The 17200-nt window shown below is 41.2% G+C and overlaps 1 protein-coding gene across 5 annotated transcripts in view; it reads left to right on the top strand.

Moving 5' to 3' along the window:
* Nucleotides 1-17200, top strand: part of sertad2b (SERTA domain containing 2b) — an 81867-nt gene that overhangs the window by 40231 nt on the left and 24436 nt on the right. The window contains exon 1 of one of the 5 annotated variants that reach the window (XM_059986150.1): nt 997-1332. The exons of 3 other annotated variants lie outside the window; for them this stretch is intronic. In XM_059986150.1, coding sequence (XP_059842133.1) covers nt 1127-1332 — 206 coding nt within the window. In that variant the 5' untranslated portion in view covers nt 997-1126. Of the gene's footprint in view, nt 1-996; nt 1333-6894; nt 7274-17200 lie in introns of those variants that run through there. One more of the 5 variants, XM_059986151.1, reaches the window with a different exon arrangement.

Below are 17200 nucleotides of genomic sequence, written 5' to 3'. Positions count from 1 at the left end.
TGTTACATGGCAGTGGTGTTCCTTTTGATGTACAACACAACTGGTGCTCCTCGTGGGAAAAGGGAATAAGAGGTTGCCATATTAGACATAATAATGGCAATCAAAAATACCAACTGATTGAAAACTCTCCCGGTGTCTGGCATGAATGAACATTCTTAAATCTAAACTTTGCATGTGGCTGTCTTGGTTTTTGGTATTGTAAAACTGTACACCTTAACATTTTTGATCATTTTTAATCCTATTTTCTTTAACTTCTCTATTGGCACAAAACTTTCCTGCACCCATGAGTTTTCAGTTTAAATCCAGTGTTGAATTCTTGTCAGCAGATCCAGCAGAAGTAACTATTTTGGCAGGACCTCCTGACTCGCTATTAAAATTATTTGAAGTTTATAGCTCTGAATAGTTTATGAACTGACTTTGTGGTGTTTTGAAGCAGATGTTTGCCACCATTTTAATGAAATTCGGCGTGAGAGAAAATGGTCTGTGCAAAGTGGAGAGTGGAGTCTACTTCCCCAAAATTTATTGCTGTGTGTGACTGAGCTCTGAACTTGATCTTTGTAGTATTACTTTAGGTAATAACCTGAAGTCCGAAGCAGTAGCTGTCCAAAGTCTGGAAAGCAATTGTTAGGGAGGTGTGGTGTGAAGAGGCGAGGTGACAGGGCACGATGACCAAGCTTCAGTGGAAATGTTATGCGAATTTTGTAGCACAGAATTCAGAAACTCTTACTAACATTTGCTATGTAGAAAATGAAGGGTGGAGTTCTTGGATTGGTAAAGTGGTGTAAATTTTGCATGTGTATTATGTGCATGCCAAGGATCTAGTTTCACCAGTTCTACACTGCTTTTAGACACGGTCGACGGGATTTCTGATTGAAGATGTACAGCACTTATGATCTTGCCAGTTACCCAGTTACTGAGCTGCTTTGTGCTGCTGGTAGACTGTTTGCAATTTTTTTTCCCCTCAGATCTGGGCTTGCGTAGTACTATATTAAATTTCCACCTCCACCCAGGGTCCCCCTTCCTTCGGGACCGAAGTTGACGAGGGACTCGCAGCTGCGTGTCGGGAGCCGGGCGAATCGTTCGGCCGCTTCGCCCGGACCGAAGTCGGTCCCCCGGACGCACGCGCATGCGCGCTGAGTCCCGGGACGTGGAGATCGGCAAGGCGGAATCTGTCACTCAACTCCGCCGCTGGATTCCGCACCGAGAGCGGCAGCGGGGCTCCGGCCAGCCGGGCTCCCCTGCTTCCGCCGCCGGGATCCTGGCGCAGCATCAGCAACCCTTACTGATTTTAATGGGGATTGCAAGGCAAAGATTCAAAAGGCAAAGAGAAAGGCAAGTTTATTTTAATTAATTTTTATTTAGTTAATGTTTTAATTCTTTCGACCTCTACATCAGCTTTAATTAAAATTACATTTAACAATCATTTACTTTCATAGTTTTAAAAATATCCGGCTGTCAGAAGCGTTTGAAGATTGTTTTAAAAAAAATAATTGCCAGCTTTGAGATTTGAGCTTTGAGAGCCCCGGCTCTCCCACCTTTTTGGGAAGGAGGTTCTGTACGGCGCGGCTCGCAGCCCAGTCGGCGTTCGGACCAGGCTGCCTGATCTGGGTCGGGCGGGTCATAGAGTCAGGCCTTCTGCATCTGGCCCAGGTAAATATGGGCATTGGAGGTCTCCAGGGCAGTGGGCCACATCTGGTACACTGACCCGCACAATTTGCAGTAGATGGCCCCTCTCCCTGTAGAATAATGCAAGAGACAAAAGGAATTCATTTGGCCTTTCAAACTCTTTGCTAACATCGCTGTCCCCTGTTCCCCTGACTCGCTCCTGTATCCCTCTACTTTCCTCTACTTAACACTATCTATCCATAACCCGCAGACTGTTATGAAAATGCACGCTACTGCTGCTTGGAATCTTTAAAGCAGTTTTGTTACAATACTGTCACCTAAGAAGATCATCCTGATTACAGTTCAGGGCTGGTTAGAAGTGGGTTGACACTGCAGCTTTAAACCAATTTCCCAGAGTTTGTGTCGTACTAGTGCTGTTTTATTTAGCATGTTTGGTGATAATTAACAGCAAAATAAACTTGCAATAGTAGTGTAAATAGAGCTCATGTTTATGTAATTAAAGTTTGCTTTTGTAACCTTTCTTTAAAATCAGCCATTAAATATTTTAACAATGAAAAGTCAAACTTGATTTATAATCTAAAGATGTTCTGTTTTTCCACTCCCATTCTTTCTGTCTTTTAATCCTTGGGCTGAATCTTGCTGGTAAATGCATGTCTACGACTTTAACACGTGTGAATCCAAATACAAAAATCTTGAGTTTAGTGATGGGATCCAACTGGGGAATTTGTTAGTCCATCACTGGGCTCTGCCTGAAATTCAGTGGGGAAGAAAAACTTGCTGAGATTCCTCAACATTTACACTTACAGGATGTGAACTGTTCCTATGACGATTTTTACAGCTGATAGGAAAAGAGACAAAAACAACTGAAAAGTTAAAATGCTGGGGGTAGCATCTATTATGACAGAAACCAAGTTCACCTTACAGTTGGTGGCCTTTCATCCAAACTAAGTTGTTTTTTTTTTACACACTCCAGATGCTGCCAGAACTAGAGTATTTTAGCATTTTCTGTTTTTTATTTTCAATGTAGCAAATGTTTTGCTTTTGCTCAAAGCTAAGAATAAAATGATTTATGTTTGCAATATTTTAATTGAAGCATTTTAAAGATTCATTTTAAAGTTTACAGTTTAACAGTTTTATTTTCGCTTGATTTCTGAATGCTAGTGAATGTTAGGGACATTCATAGATGTTCCCAAAGCATGACAGCTTCAACAGATGGCAAACTGGGGTGTGGCTTTGCCATCTGTCGAAGGCCACCTCAGTGGTTTTTGCGTGCAGGGCTCGTTCTGACCCTCTCACCACACGGGCCACAGCATTGTCGATTGTGTGCAGGATGCTTTTTGGCCAGTAAGAGCAGCCTTGTGGATTTGGACCAGGTAAGTACAGGGCAGTGGGGAACAGCAGGGCCCCCTCTCAAAAATCCAGTGTCTGGGGTCGGAGTCCCTACTTTGGGATATGTCATTTCTAAACCCCCCCCCCCCCCTTTACAATCACAGAATGCTTCATCAAGTAGACTAGAGACTGAAAGCCTCGGTCGGCTTGCTACAGGAAAGAAGGGGCTGTGGCTCGAGGGAAACTTAGGACAACAGAGGTGTTTCTGTAAAGTGGCTTTCTGCACAACACTGAGTGACATGGTTAGTGTCCTGTACGCCAGCGGCTCCAGGCTGCATGAGGTGATGAGCAACGGAGACGGTATTCCTGCTGACATGAGTCCCTTTTTACCTGTTCCAGCTCTTGGTGCCATTCACCCTGTTCCTTTCTCTCCACCTGTGACATTTGATGATGCATTTCTTCGACATTTATCAAGTTCGCGATGAATCAAGTTAAAGTAGAACATTCCAGATTACAACAACTCTGTGTACTTTTTTCCAAAGAATTGTTCGTACACTTCAGCCTTTGTTCATTTGCCAACCGCTATAAATCTGTTTACTCTGGTTCCTCGGTGGAAATGATTGGTTTGAATTGACACTTTGGAGTGAGGGCCTGTGTTGTGTGACACGGGGAGATTGTACAGACTCCAAGCAGGCAAACAAAATAAAATGGCCCAGTCTCCCGCAGGTTTCCTTGGTTACACATTGATGGGGTTAGACCACATTCTGATCCCTGCACCCAGCTGGGTTTGGTCCACAGGTTTTAGCACAAAGTGACAATGTAATGTCTGAGCCAAAATCAACTGCAGATGTTTGAAATCTGAAAGTAAAAGTAGAAAATGGTGGAAGCATTCTAGGCAGCATGTGTGGAAAGATAAGCCATGTTAATGTTTTGTTGATGATAAACGCAAAGATTAGGGCTGGTAAAGCAAAGGGATGAACCTCTGGCAGTCTGAATTTTTCCCCGTCTGTTTTAAGCTGTCGTTTGGAATGGGGATTCTCTCAAGTTGACGGGATGTTGCACTTTCTTTCAGGGCAACTCTAAGACCGTCCTCGAATCATTTACACTGCCCTCCTGGTAATTTGTTGTCACGGTAAAGCTCAGTGACAGTGCTGAGTGACTGTTTTGGGAGTCTGGTGCTGAGCACATAAATAACCTGGCCTGGCTACCAGAGACAACGGAACGTGATGGGGATGTGGGTGCTGTGAAAGCTGACCAGTGCAAACTTGCTAAGGTGGATTTGTGGGTGTTACAGAGTTGGTGCTGGTAATCTACTTCCAGTGATTTGAGGTACATGCTGTGCTTAGTTCGTAACTCGGAGACATACTGGAGGGTAGGAGATGATGTCTTTATTGAAATACTGCAGGGAACAGGCACTTCTGGCCCTTGGAACCATGCTGCCTGGCGACCCTGGATTTAACCCTATCCTCATCATGGGACAACTTACAAGGACCAAATAACCTACTAACCAGTATGTCTTTGGACAGTGGGAGGAAACCAGGGTGCCTGGAGAAATCCCATGGGGTGGGGGAGAAGTGAAGATGTACAGATTCCTTAGAGGATTGAACTTCGAACTCCAACGCAGCGAGCTGTAAAATGTCGTGCTGACTGCCACGCTACCGTGGCACCCAAATTACTGCCCAGTAGCTCATTTCTTGCAGGGTTTGAGGTCTTCATCTTCAGATGGCTAAAGACTGCTGGTCCATTTCATTGCCACCATTTGCTTTCACTAAGAGCTGAGATACAAAATGGTGGACATTTTCCTTATCTTTTGGTGGGCTTTCATTGTCAGAGGATGAAGAGCAATGGGCAGTTTCATAGAGAATCATTGTTGTGTCAATGTTAAGGGTACCGACCATTCTCTCACATACTTCAGTGACTGTGCGCTTGGCCTCCAAACCTACATGTACACGGGAAATTTGTGTACTGCAACTTGGTGGTAGAAGTTGGAGTGAGTTTGGTTCTGAAGTAGATGATGGCTGGCGTAGATTGAGCAGATTCCCACTTGACTTGTATATTAACTCAACTCCAGCTTGTTGGAGTTGAGGTGGGTCGTTGAGGTGGGCCCTCCTTGGTGCATTTGTTGTGACACCAGTCAGATTTCTCTCCTGTTTTGAAGATGGTCTCCTTCTGTGCATCTGTGAGTCCTTTGGCATGTATATCTCAGATGTGTTAACACTCAAACAACAAAGACAAGATTTTCTTCACTTTAAACAACTTTACTTCCTCCATTTAAGTTCGGTACAAGAGAGCCAGCATTGTTCCTACCCACAATTCCCCTTCCACTCCCTTGTGCACACGTCCATCACAGGGAAACTGTGCATGCAAACTAAAATCTTATATAGCCCAACTGAACAGAACTTGGCAAGATGTGGGAGTAGAGGTTATGAATCTGTGACTGAGCCTTCCATTCTATCAAGTTTGAGAACTTTTAGTTGCTCTTCAGTTGACGTGTGACCTTTTCAACTTGTAGCGGTTAGCGCAATCGCCAGTGATCACCGATTGGGGTTTGATTCCCACCACTATGTGTAAGGGGCTTGTATTTTCTCCCCATGACTACATGGGTTTCCTCCAGGTGCTCCGTTTTCATCCTGAAAGTTGTGGCCATGTTATGTTAGTACCGGAGCATGATGGACTGCCCACAGCACAATTCTTGCTGACTTGATTTGACACTAGCAATGCATTTCACTGTGTTTTGATGTCCATATGACAAATAAAGCAAATCTTACATCTTTTAATCAGCCTGGACTGGTAGGAGGCCTGGACTGGATGATTTGCTGTGAAGTGGAGTCAGGTTGTTTGGATCAAAGACAGTCAAGGCTGAGGAGTTTGTCAGTAAGTCCCTTCCAAAAGGTGCGGACTGACAAACTCCTTGCTGGCTGACTATATCATGATATTTGAAAGGCTCATTTCTACTCTTGGCCCTGAAGTGCAGAAAGCCCTTGGGTGTTTGGATGGTCTTATTAGACCAGAGTAATCTTTGTTTTCCATAAGTGGGGTTTCCTCTGCTTAAATATTGTGATGTTCCTTTGTTCAAGAAAAATCTGTCACAGCAGGTATATGATGTGTTTATGTCATGTTATCAACCTCCTGTCAACATGGGCTTGTACACCTTGTCTTGACACGTGTGGAGCACAAAACACCAGCAGCAGCCGATAGAATTTAATCCGCATGCCCTTAAATGTTTAGTAGTAATGGATGATTAACATTTTTCCAGGAGTGTAAGTTATTTCCTGAAAGCAAAATTCAGTGGTAGTCAGAAGGTTCATTGAATATTGCAGGTTTGGAGAAATGAATGATTCCATAGGAAGTTTGTGCTCAGGAAGCTTGGCAGAGGCCAGCCCATTATCTGGATGTTTGCCAAGTGCAGAGAGGTGTTCAAACTGAGCAGAGCTGGTTGTTTGATGTGACTTTCATTGTCTTTGTTAGAGATTCACTGTTCTTGTGCTCTTAAACCTTTAAAGGATTTAATTTGTATACCTTTTAGTTTAGCGATACAATAGAGCAGATTCCTTCAGTAATTAATTGCTACGTGATTATAGAAAAAAAGAGACAGAAGTTTATTTGGGGATCAATTGTTAACTTGCAAGAAAATGTGCAGCCTTACTAAAGAAATACATTGTATCTCTGGCCTTAATTTTGATCTTTTCATTTTAACAAACAGTATTACCAGTGATTTTTCTTGGAGTAAATTTTTACTTACTACCAATAAGAATTTTTTTGATCTAGTGGGTAACTTTGATATACATGTGACAAATAAAGCTAATTTTTTTTTATCACTGAAATTCTCTGCCCGGAAGGATGGTGGACACTGGGTCATTAGATGTATTTAAAGGTTCATTTGTTATCAAAGCGTGTGTCCATATACAACTCTGAAATTTGTCTTCTCCAGATAGCCACGAAACAAAGAAAGAAAACAAAAGTCGTTCAGACTGAACCATTAAACCCATCCCGTGCAAAAAAGAATGGCATCCTGGTCATCAGCTCCCAAAGCCACCCCCTTTGCTCAAAAACGGAACAAGAACGTTGACCCCTGAACAACCCCTTCCAGCGCAAAAAATCTAACAGAACATCAACCTGCAAGCTCCTGTTCTCGTAGAACAAAACGGAAAAGGAATGGGTGATTTTTTTTAAACACAGAATATAAAAACCATGTTTGAAAGAGTCCATAGTCCCTAAACACAGAACCAGCATTCTATCCTCCAACATCACCGACATTCATTGGAAAAGAGGGACGTCACATGAGGCAGAGGCCGACCTACCTGCCACAGTATTTAAGGTGAAGATAACTATTTTCCAGATTTGAAGAATTATTATGGGAGATTGCTTTGGGGAATTGGCACAAGGGAGAAGTTGAGACTAAAATAGATCAAACATGTTTATATTGAACGGTCGTGTAGGCTTGAGGGCCATGGCACACTCTTCCTCTCTTGCGTTCTTCTGCCAGTCCTGCAGCCAGTGAGCAACACAATTCCAATTTTCTTAATGCTTTATTTTCTTTTAATAGTTCAGATAATCTCCATGCTGGTATCAAACTCTCAATCTATACTTGAAACAGCATTTGGAAGGTGCTACAAAAGAAGTCTTTGACAGACATAAAACATTCTGTATTTGAAGTTAACTTAAGTGTCCAAACAGCAAAGGGAAGTGAAAATTAAAGAGTTGCATTTCCGTGGCATTGTTTATAATAAGACCTAGGATATTCCAAGATGGTTTCTTGGCAGCTGGCTACTTTTTGATGTATAGTTGTTATGTAGGAATCAAGAAAATTAATTTATACGCAGCAAGTCTTGACAAGTAGCAATGTAATTATGACCAGAAAATGTTTTATTGATGTTGTTGTATTTAATAAAAATATGAAGGATGGCACTTTAAATTTTGAGCTGGAGTTTCTGGACTGGAGTTAGAACCCACAGCTGCCTTTTATCCAGGGAACATTGCAACCAAAGGTAGCTGAGAGTGAAGAGCAGACAGAGGGGAATGTTTCTGTGATTTGGTGAGATATACAGAGATGTGAGTGAAATGAGAGAAACACGTGGGGGGGGGGGGGGCTTGATTTTATTCCTTTCATACTTTTTTTTAAAATCAGGCTTTTCTTTATAAAGGTATATGTCAGAGACCTCAGTCAACACTTGTGAAAGAGAAACAGTTAATACTTCAGATTAGATCCTCTGACAGAGGACATTTGACCAAAGATTTCAATTTACTTTTCTTCCCACATGTGCTCTCTGACCTGATTTCCAGGATCTGTACAGGTTTGGCTTGCATCCCACATCTTCACTCTTTTTAATATAGTCAAATGTACACACTGTCAGAGCAGCCAGTTGATATTTGTCCTTCTTGGTTAGGTGATGGGGATGAATTCCTTGTGTTATTACCTGGGTAATTGATACCCACTGGGGGAGAACGAGAACATTTTTTTTTGCTCATCCAGTTCTCTCCCTATGGGCTAATGTTCTGTGCAGTTCACTATCTACTGCATCCAGTTGGTGCATTTAGGTCAACTTGGACTCCAAACTAATCCAAACAATTTCAAAATAACCAAGAGAAAATCTGCAGATGCTGGAAATCCAAGCAATGCACACAAAATGCCAGAGGAACTCAACAGGCCAGGCAGCATCTATGGAGGGTGGGGTGGGGGGGAATTATAGTCCTGATTTCTTTTATTGCACCATGATACTTGGCCTCATTTAAACAGCAAATTTGAAACTAATTATTTAATACCAGAGTACAAGCATACACATATTTTGAATTCGCAGGTTCTTTTATCTTGTTAGATCAGGTGTAGTGTGGTTTAACAGGCATTTAAACAGACACAGGAACAAGCAAAGAATAGAGGGATATAAAGAATGTGCAGACAACTTTAAATTAGCATCATGGTCAACATGGGTATCATGGGCTGAATGGCCTCTATTGTACTGTCTTGTGTATTTTGTTTACATTGCAGACACATTCAGTTCTTCCAGATTGCAAATAATAGAACAATTGGACTTTGCTCTTAACTGTGAGTGACATGTCAAAGGAATCTAAATTGCTTTATAATGATGATCAGAAGTGTGCAGGGAGTGTTCTTTAGCACTGGCCATTTTCTTTCACCAAAGCACTTGAAGTTATGAGCTTGGCACCCCATACCTGCAAGACGAAGGTTTTCGACCAACCTACCCCCTGCTGTTCCAACCTGCCCTTTGGCATTGAAAGTTCATGATGGGTATCTGGAAAAAGTGGACCACTTCCTATAGAGAGTCATAAAGTTTTACAGTATTGAAACACGCTCTTTGGCCCAACTCAATCATCCCCTCCATGCTGTCTACCTGAGCTAGTCCCATTTTGTCTGCATTTGGCCCACATCCCTCTAAACTGTTTCCTGACAATGTACCTTTTGCTCTCTGCATAAGCAGACAAACATCATAAATGAAATTCAGCACACATGCATTCAATGCACCTGGAGAGCCATTGATGAATTTAGAAAAGGGATATCTATATTTGTATTCAGCACAATCTCTGCCCTACTGTACACTTCTTAGACCTGGACAGCCTAAAACAGATCTCTCAAAGAACTGGGAAAATGCCACCAAAACTGTCTCTTTAAAATTACTCCAAATGCACTGGCAGAATAAGTGAACCATTGTCAACATTGTCTCCCAGACCGATATCCCAGCACTTGAATCCCTCACTACCCTTTGTCTGTTGCATTGGCCCACAGTGTCATTAAGATCAGTTGCGATGATGGTGAGAATTCTGAGGTATTAGTAGCCCACAGAAGCCCTGCATAAATAGCAGAAGGAACAGAACATACTACGTTAAAAACTGCCTATGCCAAACAACAAGTTCAGAATCATCAAACTGGGCTGGAACCAAGCTGTCTTCAATCCTGAAGGACTGTCAAAGAAGAACATTTAAGAGACAGATTATCATGGCTCTGCTACCTAAACAGAGATATGCTTTGAGATTACAAATAGGAGAAAATCTGCAGATGCTCAATCCAAAGCAGCACACACAAAGTGCTGGAGAAACTCAGCATGTCAGGCAGCATATATGGAAAAGAGTAAACAGTCGATGACTCAGCTGGAAACATCAACTATTTGAGATGTTTTTGAGGTTAAGAAAAGTACTACAGAAATGCAAATATTTTTTCTTTATTCTTTTTCTTCATCACTTTTTAAAGCTAGGGTTAAGATGGACTCAGTGGAATGACCCCAGATGAGATCACATTTCTTCTCCACTTTGTATACTCTTGCCATATTCTCATTCAGGCAACGCTTTATTTTGTAAAAAAAAGAAAGCAGTTACTCTTGTTTTCATGTCCTTTCATGACCTTCATTTCTGAAATCTCGTCCAGACCTCAGCCCCTCCAGTCTACTCTCTTTCAACTCTGGTCTCCCCATCTTTAATCATTTCATCATTGTTGAGGTGTGAAAATAAGGATTTGCTCTTTAAACCTCAATGTCAGATCCACTCTCCTCAAATTACAGAATCTCCTTTTTTTACAACCAACTTCATTGAAAAGCTTCCTGCCCTTTGCACTGCAATGTTCCTCTGTGTTGTGGTGGCAATTTTCTGCTTGATAATACTCCTGTGTAGTACCTGGGATGTTGCACTACTTTGTGCTCTACAACTGAGTTTTGCTGAGTGCTGCTTTGGCAAAATGGTGTAAAGTTAGGTTTAAGTTAGGTTTGAGATGGGTATATTTATGCTTACAGTGCTGTTCACACTTTTTCACCCAGAGGGTGGTGGATATGTGGAATGCTCTGCCCCAGTCTCTGGATGCATTCAAGAGAGAGTTAGATAGAGAAGCATGCTTACAGTGCTGTTCACACAAGTGGAAGCCCTCTTGTGAAGAACGTAGAACCCCACTACTCTAAAAGCCACATCTGGCAGCTGAACTGTCATACACATCCCATTGTGGACTACATTCTGTTTGCTACTCTGTCCTTTGAGACAGTTTTTAAGCATTTAAGCCTCTTTTTCTGAGATCTCTCTTGGATCAAAGTCAATTTTTGTCTGATTAAGCTTCTATGAATCATCCTTGGATAATTGCTTTGTTAAAGGTGCAATATAAATGGTAGTTGTGTGCGTGACTTGGATCTATGTCCAAATAAAAAGAGCATTCCTTAGTTAGCTATTCTAATAATCTCCTGACCTCTTATCTCTTCCTTGTTAACTGCAAAATACGGAACGGCATTTGATTTTCTCTGAACATTCTTCTATTGTTGGTGGTCAACAGTAAGTACAAATACAATCCTAGGTAGTTTGTACTTTGAGTCGACTTTTGACAAATAGACTGTTTTAAATACAATGACATGGTCTGAATTTTATACTGTAGCCCTTGGCATATTAATGCGAGAGGCTCTGACACATTCGAGAAATGTTTGATTTTTTTTCTCTCTCTCTGGCCCTGAAATGAATCAGTACTTTGTGGTGGGCTCTTCAATTTGCTTAATAAAGTTAAGCTGGCTTTTACTAAATATGTTAAATCCAGTATGTACAGTGTTCATTAATCAATGGTTGCCATGATGAACAATAACTGATAGGCAACAGCATAGCTGAAATGCACACTGTCGGTTCAAGGTTCACATACGCGATCATTTTTCCTTGCATGTGCTTAAGGGTATGAGTCATATTCTGATTAAAGCTAGAGAGGGACTCCGAGTTTCCCAATTCAATCCCCTTTCCATTCCAGATTCACTCCCTTTATTAGGTGTGGGGAATAGGGAATTGCATATTGGATTACTGCCACGGGGATTTTACTCCAAAGCTCCTTTGGCTGGCCTCCCATGCAGTACTCACTGTAAATTTCCAGCTCATCCAAAACCTCCTGCCCATAGATTATTTAACATCAAGGCCCATTCACTCAGCCTGTGCTTATCGGCCTTATTAGTTTTCTGCTTTCCCCACTATATTTAATATCATGGCCTGTGTTGAAATCCCTACATGACTTCATCCTTTGTAACAATCTCACCACCAGCCTCTTTTCCCCCCCCCCCCCCCCAATTAAGATGCTTTTTGAATCTCTGGAGTCTGGCACCTTGCCCCTTCACCTCACCATTGATTGTCATAAACTGTATATATCTCTCATTTTCAATAATTCTCATGAACGTTACAGCTGTGGCAAAACCCTTGTGGTCCTGTCTCTCATGAGAGGTTAAGCAAGCCAAGATTTTCGCAGAAAGCAATCAAAGTATTTCAGGTTATGAAAGGATATTATGGGACAGTATAGAGATGTTTCACTTGGGGTTAAGATTGGACCTAGCTGCTGAAAATATAGTCACCAACAAACCCACAGCAAATTCTGTACTTGAGGGCAATTAACATAACAGCAGATTGTATATGGATGTATAGTATTGAAACATTTAAGGGAAAGCCAGATAATATGTTGGATACAAAATAATGAAAGAGTGTAGTGATAGGAATTGAACTGAATTGACCTTATTTCTTGCATTTTTCACAAACATGAGTAAAAATCTTTATTATGTCTCCATCTAAATGTGCAATAATAGTAATTTATAATAAATAGAACAATCAATGTAACATCGAAAACACTCAAATCAGCATGAGTTAATCAGTCTGATGGCCTGGTGGAAGAAGCTGTCCTGGAGCCTGTTGGTCCTGGCATTTATTCTGCGGTACCGCTTCCCAGATGGTAGCAGCTGGAATATTTGTGGTTGGGGTGACTCGGGTCCCCAATGATCCTTCGGGCCCTTTTCTCACACCTATCTTTGTAAATGTCCTGAATCATGGGCTGTCCGCACCACTCTGTGCAGAGTCCTGTGATTAAGGGAGGTACAGTTCCCATACCAGGCAGTGATGCAGCCAGTCAGGATGCTCTCAATTGTACCCTGTAGAAAGTTCTCAGGATTTGGGGGCCCATACCAAACCTCCTCAACTATTTGAGCTGAAAGAGATGCTAGTGTGCCTTTTTCACCACACAGCTGAAAGTTGAAACTAGGAAAAAGGTGATTTGTCTGCAGTTCCTGGTTTTATGCTGTAGCTAATATTCTACCTCCTCATCCAATGTTAGGAAAGGATCTTGCACAAAAATCTGTTGAAGCAGGGATCTTGTCCAGAAACTTTGCCTCTGTAAGATCTGCTTGAGTTCCTCCAGCAGTTCTGTTTCTTATGTGGATGGATCCGTTTCTTTCACAAGGTCATTTTTTTTCTTTCAAAGATGGGATTTGATTGTATAACAGAAATGGTGTCTTTCAGTTCACTTTGTCCTGGCCGTCCATGTGGCCCAACTACGCTAATCCCATTTGCCTGTGTCAGTCTCCTTTCTTGACCAACCACTGTTCAAACATCACCTCCTTCAGCAGTTTCTTCCAGATATTCACTGTGATTGTAACAGTATCTATGGGGAATAGAATGTAGGAGATGCAGGACATGTCTTTCTTTACAGTCATGTTTCCTCTTTAAGCTATACCCTCAGTGTTTGAGAGGCTTTTACACAGGACCAAGTCTATCTGTGTTCCCAGTGTATGCCCTTGGATTGTACTGATCTCCATCGGCTCATTGCAGTGGCAGCCCCAAGCTTGCAGTATAACTCCACTCTGGAATGTGGCTTCATCTGATCACTTCATCTCAAAAATAGAATTTATTCACGAATAACAAAAATATACAAAGGAAGTGAAAAAGATCAAATCCTTTACACTTGTGGTAAGTATATTAAGTAGTGTAAACTTTAAATAGAAAAGGGCATAAGCAAGCAATAGCAAAACACAAAATGCTGGAGGAACTGAGCAGTCAAGGCAGCTTCTATGGGAAAGAGTACAGTCAACGTTTCAGGCTGAGATCCTACCCTATAATCAAACTTAGCCCATTGCCACTCACATGGTCATACACCCGCTATCATTGTTCGAGGAGCTTTTCCTACCCAACTTGGTCCCTCCATTTGTGCTAGCAGTATGTCTCTTAATTGTGGTCCTTCCCCAAAAAGTCTTGGTGTTGGCTGCAGTGCATCCCTCAGCACGTATACCAGTTAAAATTTCATTGAGAAAAAGCTAGAAAAATTGAGAATGGAAGTGATGCATCTTAGTGAGAAAACACAGGCCTTATTTTTTGGAGTAGCAGTGATGGTCATAACACTTACACTCCTGCAAATTGCATTCAGTTGTCTTAAGTTTTATAACATCCAGAATTTGAACTTTAAGACTTGGCTTTCTTTAAGACTTAGTTTCTTTATTCTGTACCTTATATGGTGGATTTTGCAAAAAGGTATTGTTTACTCTGTATGTTTTCTTTAAAAAAAGTTAAATTAGCCTATCTTGTTTCAAGGATGCCAGGTTTGCCATATTGGGAGAGATTGAGTAGCTTTCTCTTGAGTACAGAAGAACGAGATGAGATCTCATTGGAACATAGAGAATCCCAGAACCAGTCCTCATGGTCTCAGAATAGGACTGAGGTCAATAGAAATTTCTTCACCCAGAGGTTGGGATTTTTCTTGTCTTTTTTGGATGATTGTGGGGCCACAGTCATTGAGTTCATTCAAAACAGAGTAAAGAGATTTCTGGATGTTAAAGGAACTGAGAGATATGGGGAAAGTGCAAGAGAAAGTGTTGAGGAAGAAATCAATTTCAAGCTTGACAAATAGTAGGTTTGGCTCCATTGGCAAAACAAAGCCAAGCTGGCTGAATTTGAGCCTCCCTCAGTCTTACCATCTCCCAAGGTATCCACAAAACAATGGGACCATTCACCCACTGGGGTTAGGGATGTGTCTACACAAACAGGCCATCCTACCTGGAACAAAGATTTTAACGACGGAGGCCAAATATGGTCTTGTCCATTGAAATGAAAGGTGAATGATAAGCTGACTGCTGTGGATCCCTGCTGAGTTACACATGTTGTTGGTAATGACAAGGTCATGCTTTGAACATTTTACTAGGAGGAGTAAGTATAAGACTTCAAGGCAATGTATCCAATCTAGATAATGGCACCTGTTAAATTATGTCAATGTGTGAGTGAGAGGCTACAAGGATGTGTATATCACCAATACCAGAATTTTTGATTGACTGACCTGATCTGCTCTATAATGTTCATTGTATGACCTTAAAACAACAACAGAAACACTACCAGAAGAAAATCACTAGTGAAGATCTCATGAAGGTATCTCTCCTCAAATGGTGGCTCAGCAGCCCAATAGGTTCCAATGAACAGAAACTATGGAGTGTCCACAGCACCTGTGGACATGCTTCAGCTCCTGTCAGCCAGCTATGCTGGTTGATAGCACTGCCACCTCCGAATGAGGAGACCATGGGCCACTTTGGATTTGAGCAATACGACAAGATTGCATCTAGTGTGGTCCCCAAGGATCACAGTATTGTCAAAGGGAAGTCCTTAGAGAATACTACATTAAGAGGTGCTGCCATTCCAATGTGTTGCATTTCAGTTCTTATAGTGTAAAAAGCAGAGATACGCTAGTGTTCCATCCCAACTAATATTGTCAAGAACAGATAATTAACTTTGTGCTGATTGATGTCGTCCTTAATCTAATTAACAGTAGGACTGCCTCTAAACATTATTAATGGATTGTAAATTACTTTAAGATGTCCCTGCTGTATGATGTTAAGTAAGCGATAAGGGTATGCCTTTAAAGGATACTTCTGTTATCCTTGTCTTTTTTTAAGAAATTTATGTAATGATGTAGACTTAGAAGTTGGTTCTCTGGAACGAGTAGACTCAATGAATTAAGTTTGATTACGGTTTTCAAATTGTTACAGTTCTCCAGAGAGTGAGGGCACTAATTCGTTTGGTTATTATGAACTTAAGTTTGGAGTTGAGGATTTGGGATTTCTGACTTAATCAAAAGTGTAGCCATTTGGACCTGTGGTGGAAGGGTGCAAACAGCTTGTTTAAATCCCATTTCTGTCTTTTAGTTTGTTTCTCATTTGCAAGATTGACAATGGATGCATAATAGGGGGCAGAGAAATTTTAGTGCAATTTTAATCATTTCAAAATAGAGGCAACTAATTAGGTGATAGGTGAAATAATTTTGTTGACGGGAGGGATGGAATGAGTAAGTTAGTAGACTATTATAACTTTTAGGAGAAATTTGGATAGATCTGTGGAGAAAGACACAAGATTATGGGGAAATGCACAGCAGCAAGATAATGTTTGTATTGCCCAGCAAAAAGTTAGGTTGGATCCAATTGTCCTGAGCATCTTATGCCCACATTTAGTCAAATACAGGCTGCTGAAATAGCATTGTTAGCCAATTATCTGCGATCAGTTCTGAAATAATTATTCAGCTGTGGTTGCAGTTTGTAGTCCATCAGTACTTGGAACATGTTTTTTGTCAAATGTGACAGGGATGGAGAATTCCCATTCATTTCCCCGTATCCATATGTTTTTCAGTAGCTGAACTGGACTTATCAGAATTCTGTTTTCAGGTATTGGGAAAAAAAATGCAAGGGCAAGAGTAACCGACAGATTGCAGAACCAATTAGATTTCCCTGAACTAAAGACCTTGAATTTTTTCTTCAGTACTTGTTGTTTCATTCTTGAATTGAGGGGGAGCAGGTGCAAGTTTGAAATCTGAACACACCTGAATGAGTTAATGAGAGATTGCAACTTGTAATGAGCTGTCTAAACAGACTAGGTCTTAAAAGACAGTTCATTGAGTTAGTAAACAAGCTCATTCTGCTGCTACCTCTTTGATATTGTTAGTATTGAATTTCTTCTAAGCATAAAATCATAAAATGCTTGACCAACTTCAGGATCCTCACCACCTGAACCGCGACATCTTTTCACAGCTACCTGAAGTCCTGCTCCCACTGTTTTAAGAAAACATACTTCCCTTCTCCCTACCCCACTGGTTCTTTGTGTGGGGGGGGGGGGGATTTACAAATCCTTAATCACTGCAGTTTACCAATACTATGATCACTTTCCACTAATTTTTTTGTTCTAATTGTGTTTTCCTGTTTGTGAAAATCGTGTAATTTATGATTTATTTGTGTTTATCTCATAAATGCTAGTGCCTGTGATGCTGCTGTAAGTAAGATTTTCACTGCACCTGTGCATACATGTTCTTTTGCATTTAACAATAAAACCAGCTTCTGATCTTGCCTTTTGACTTGGCACGAAGTTGTTTTGGTAGCTACAGCAAGAGGGTTCTTGGAACATGTGCCAGGAATAAAATTGACCAAAGCAACTGATATCATGTTTAGATTTCAGACCATAACAAACCACAGGCACTAAGATTTAAGATATGATTGAT

This window comes from Hypanus sabinus, chromosome 12, assembly GCF_030144855.1.
Source record: "Hypanus sabinus isolate sHypSab1 chromosome 12, sHypSab1.hap1, whole genome shotgun sequence".
NCBI classification, from domain to species: Eukaryota; Metazoa; Chordata; class Chondrichthyes; order Myliobatiformes; family Dasyatidae; genus Hypanus; species Hypanus sabinus.
Note: the sequence above shows the minus strand (reverse complement) of the source record. Positions and strands in the feature narration are given on the sequence as shown.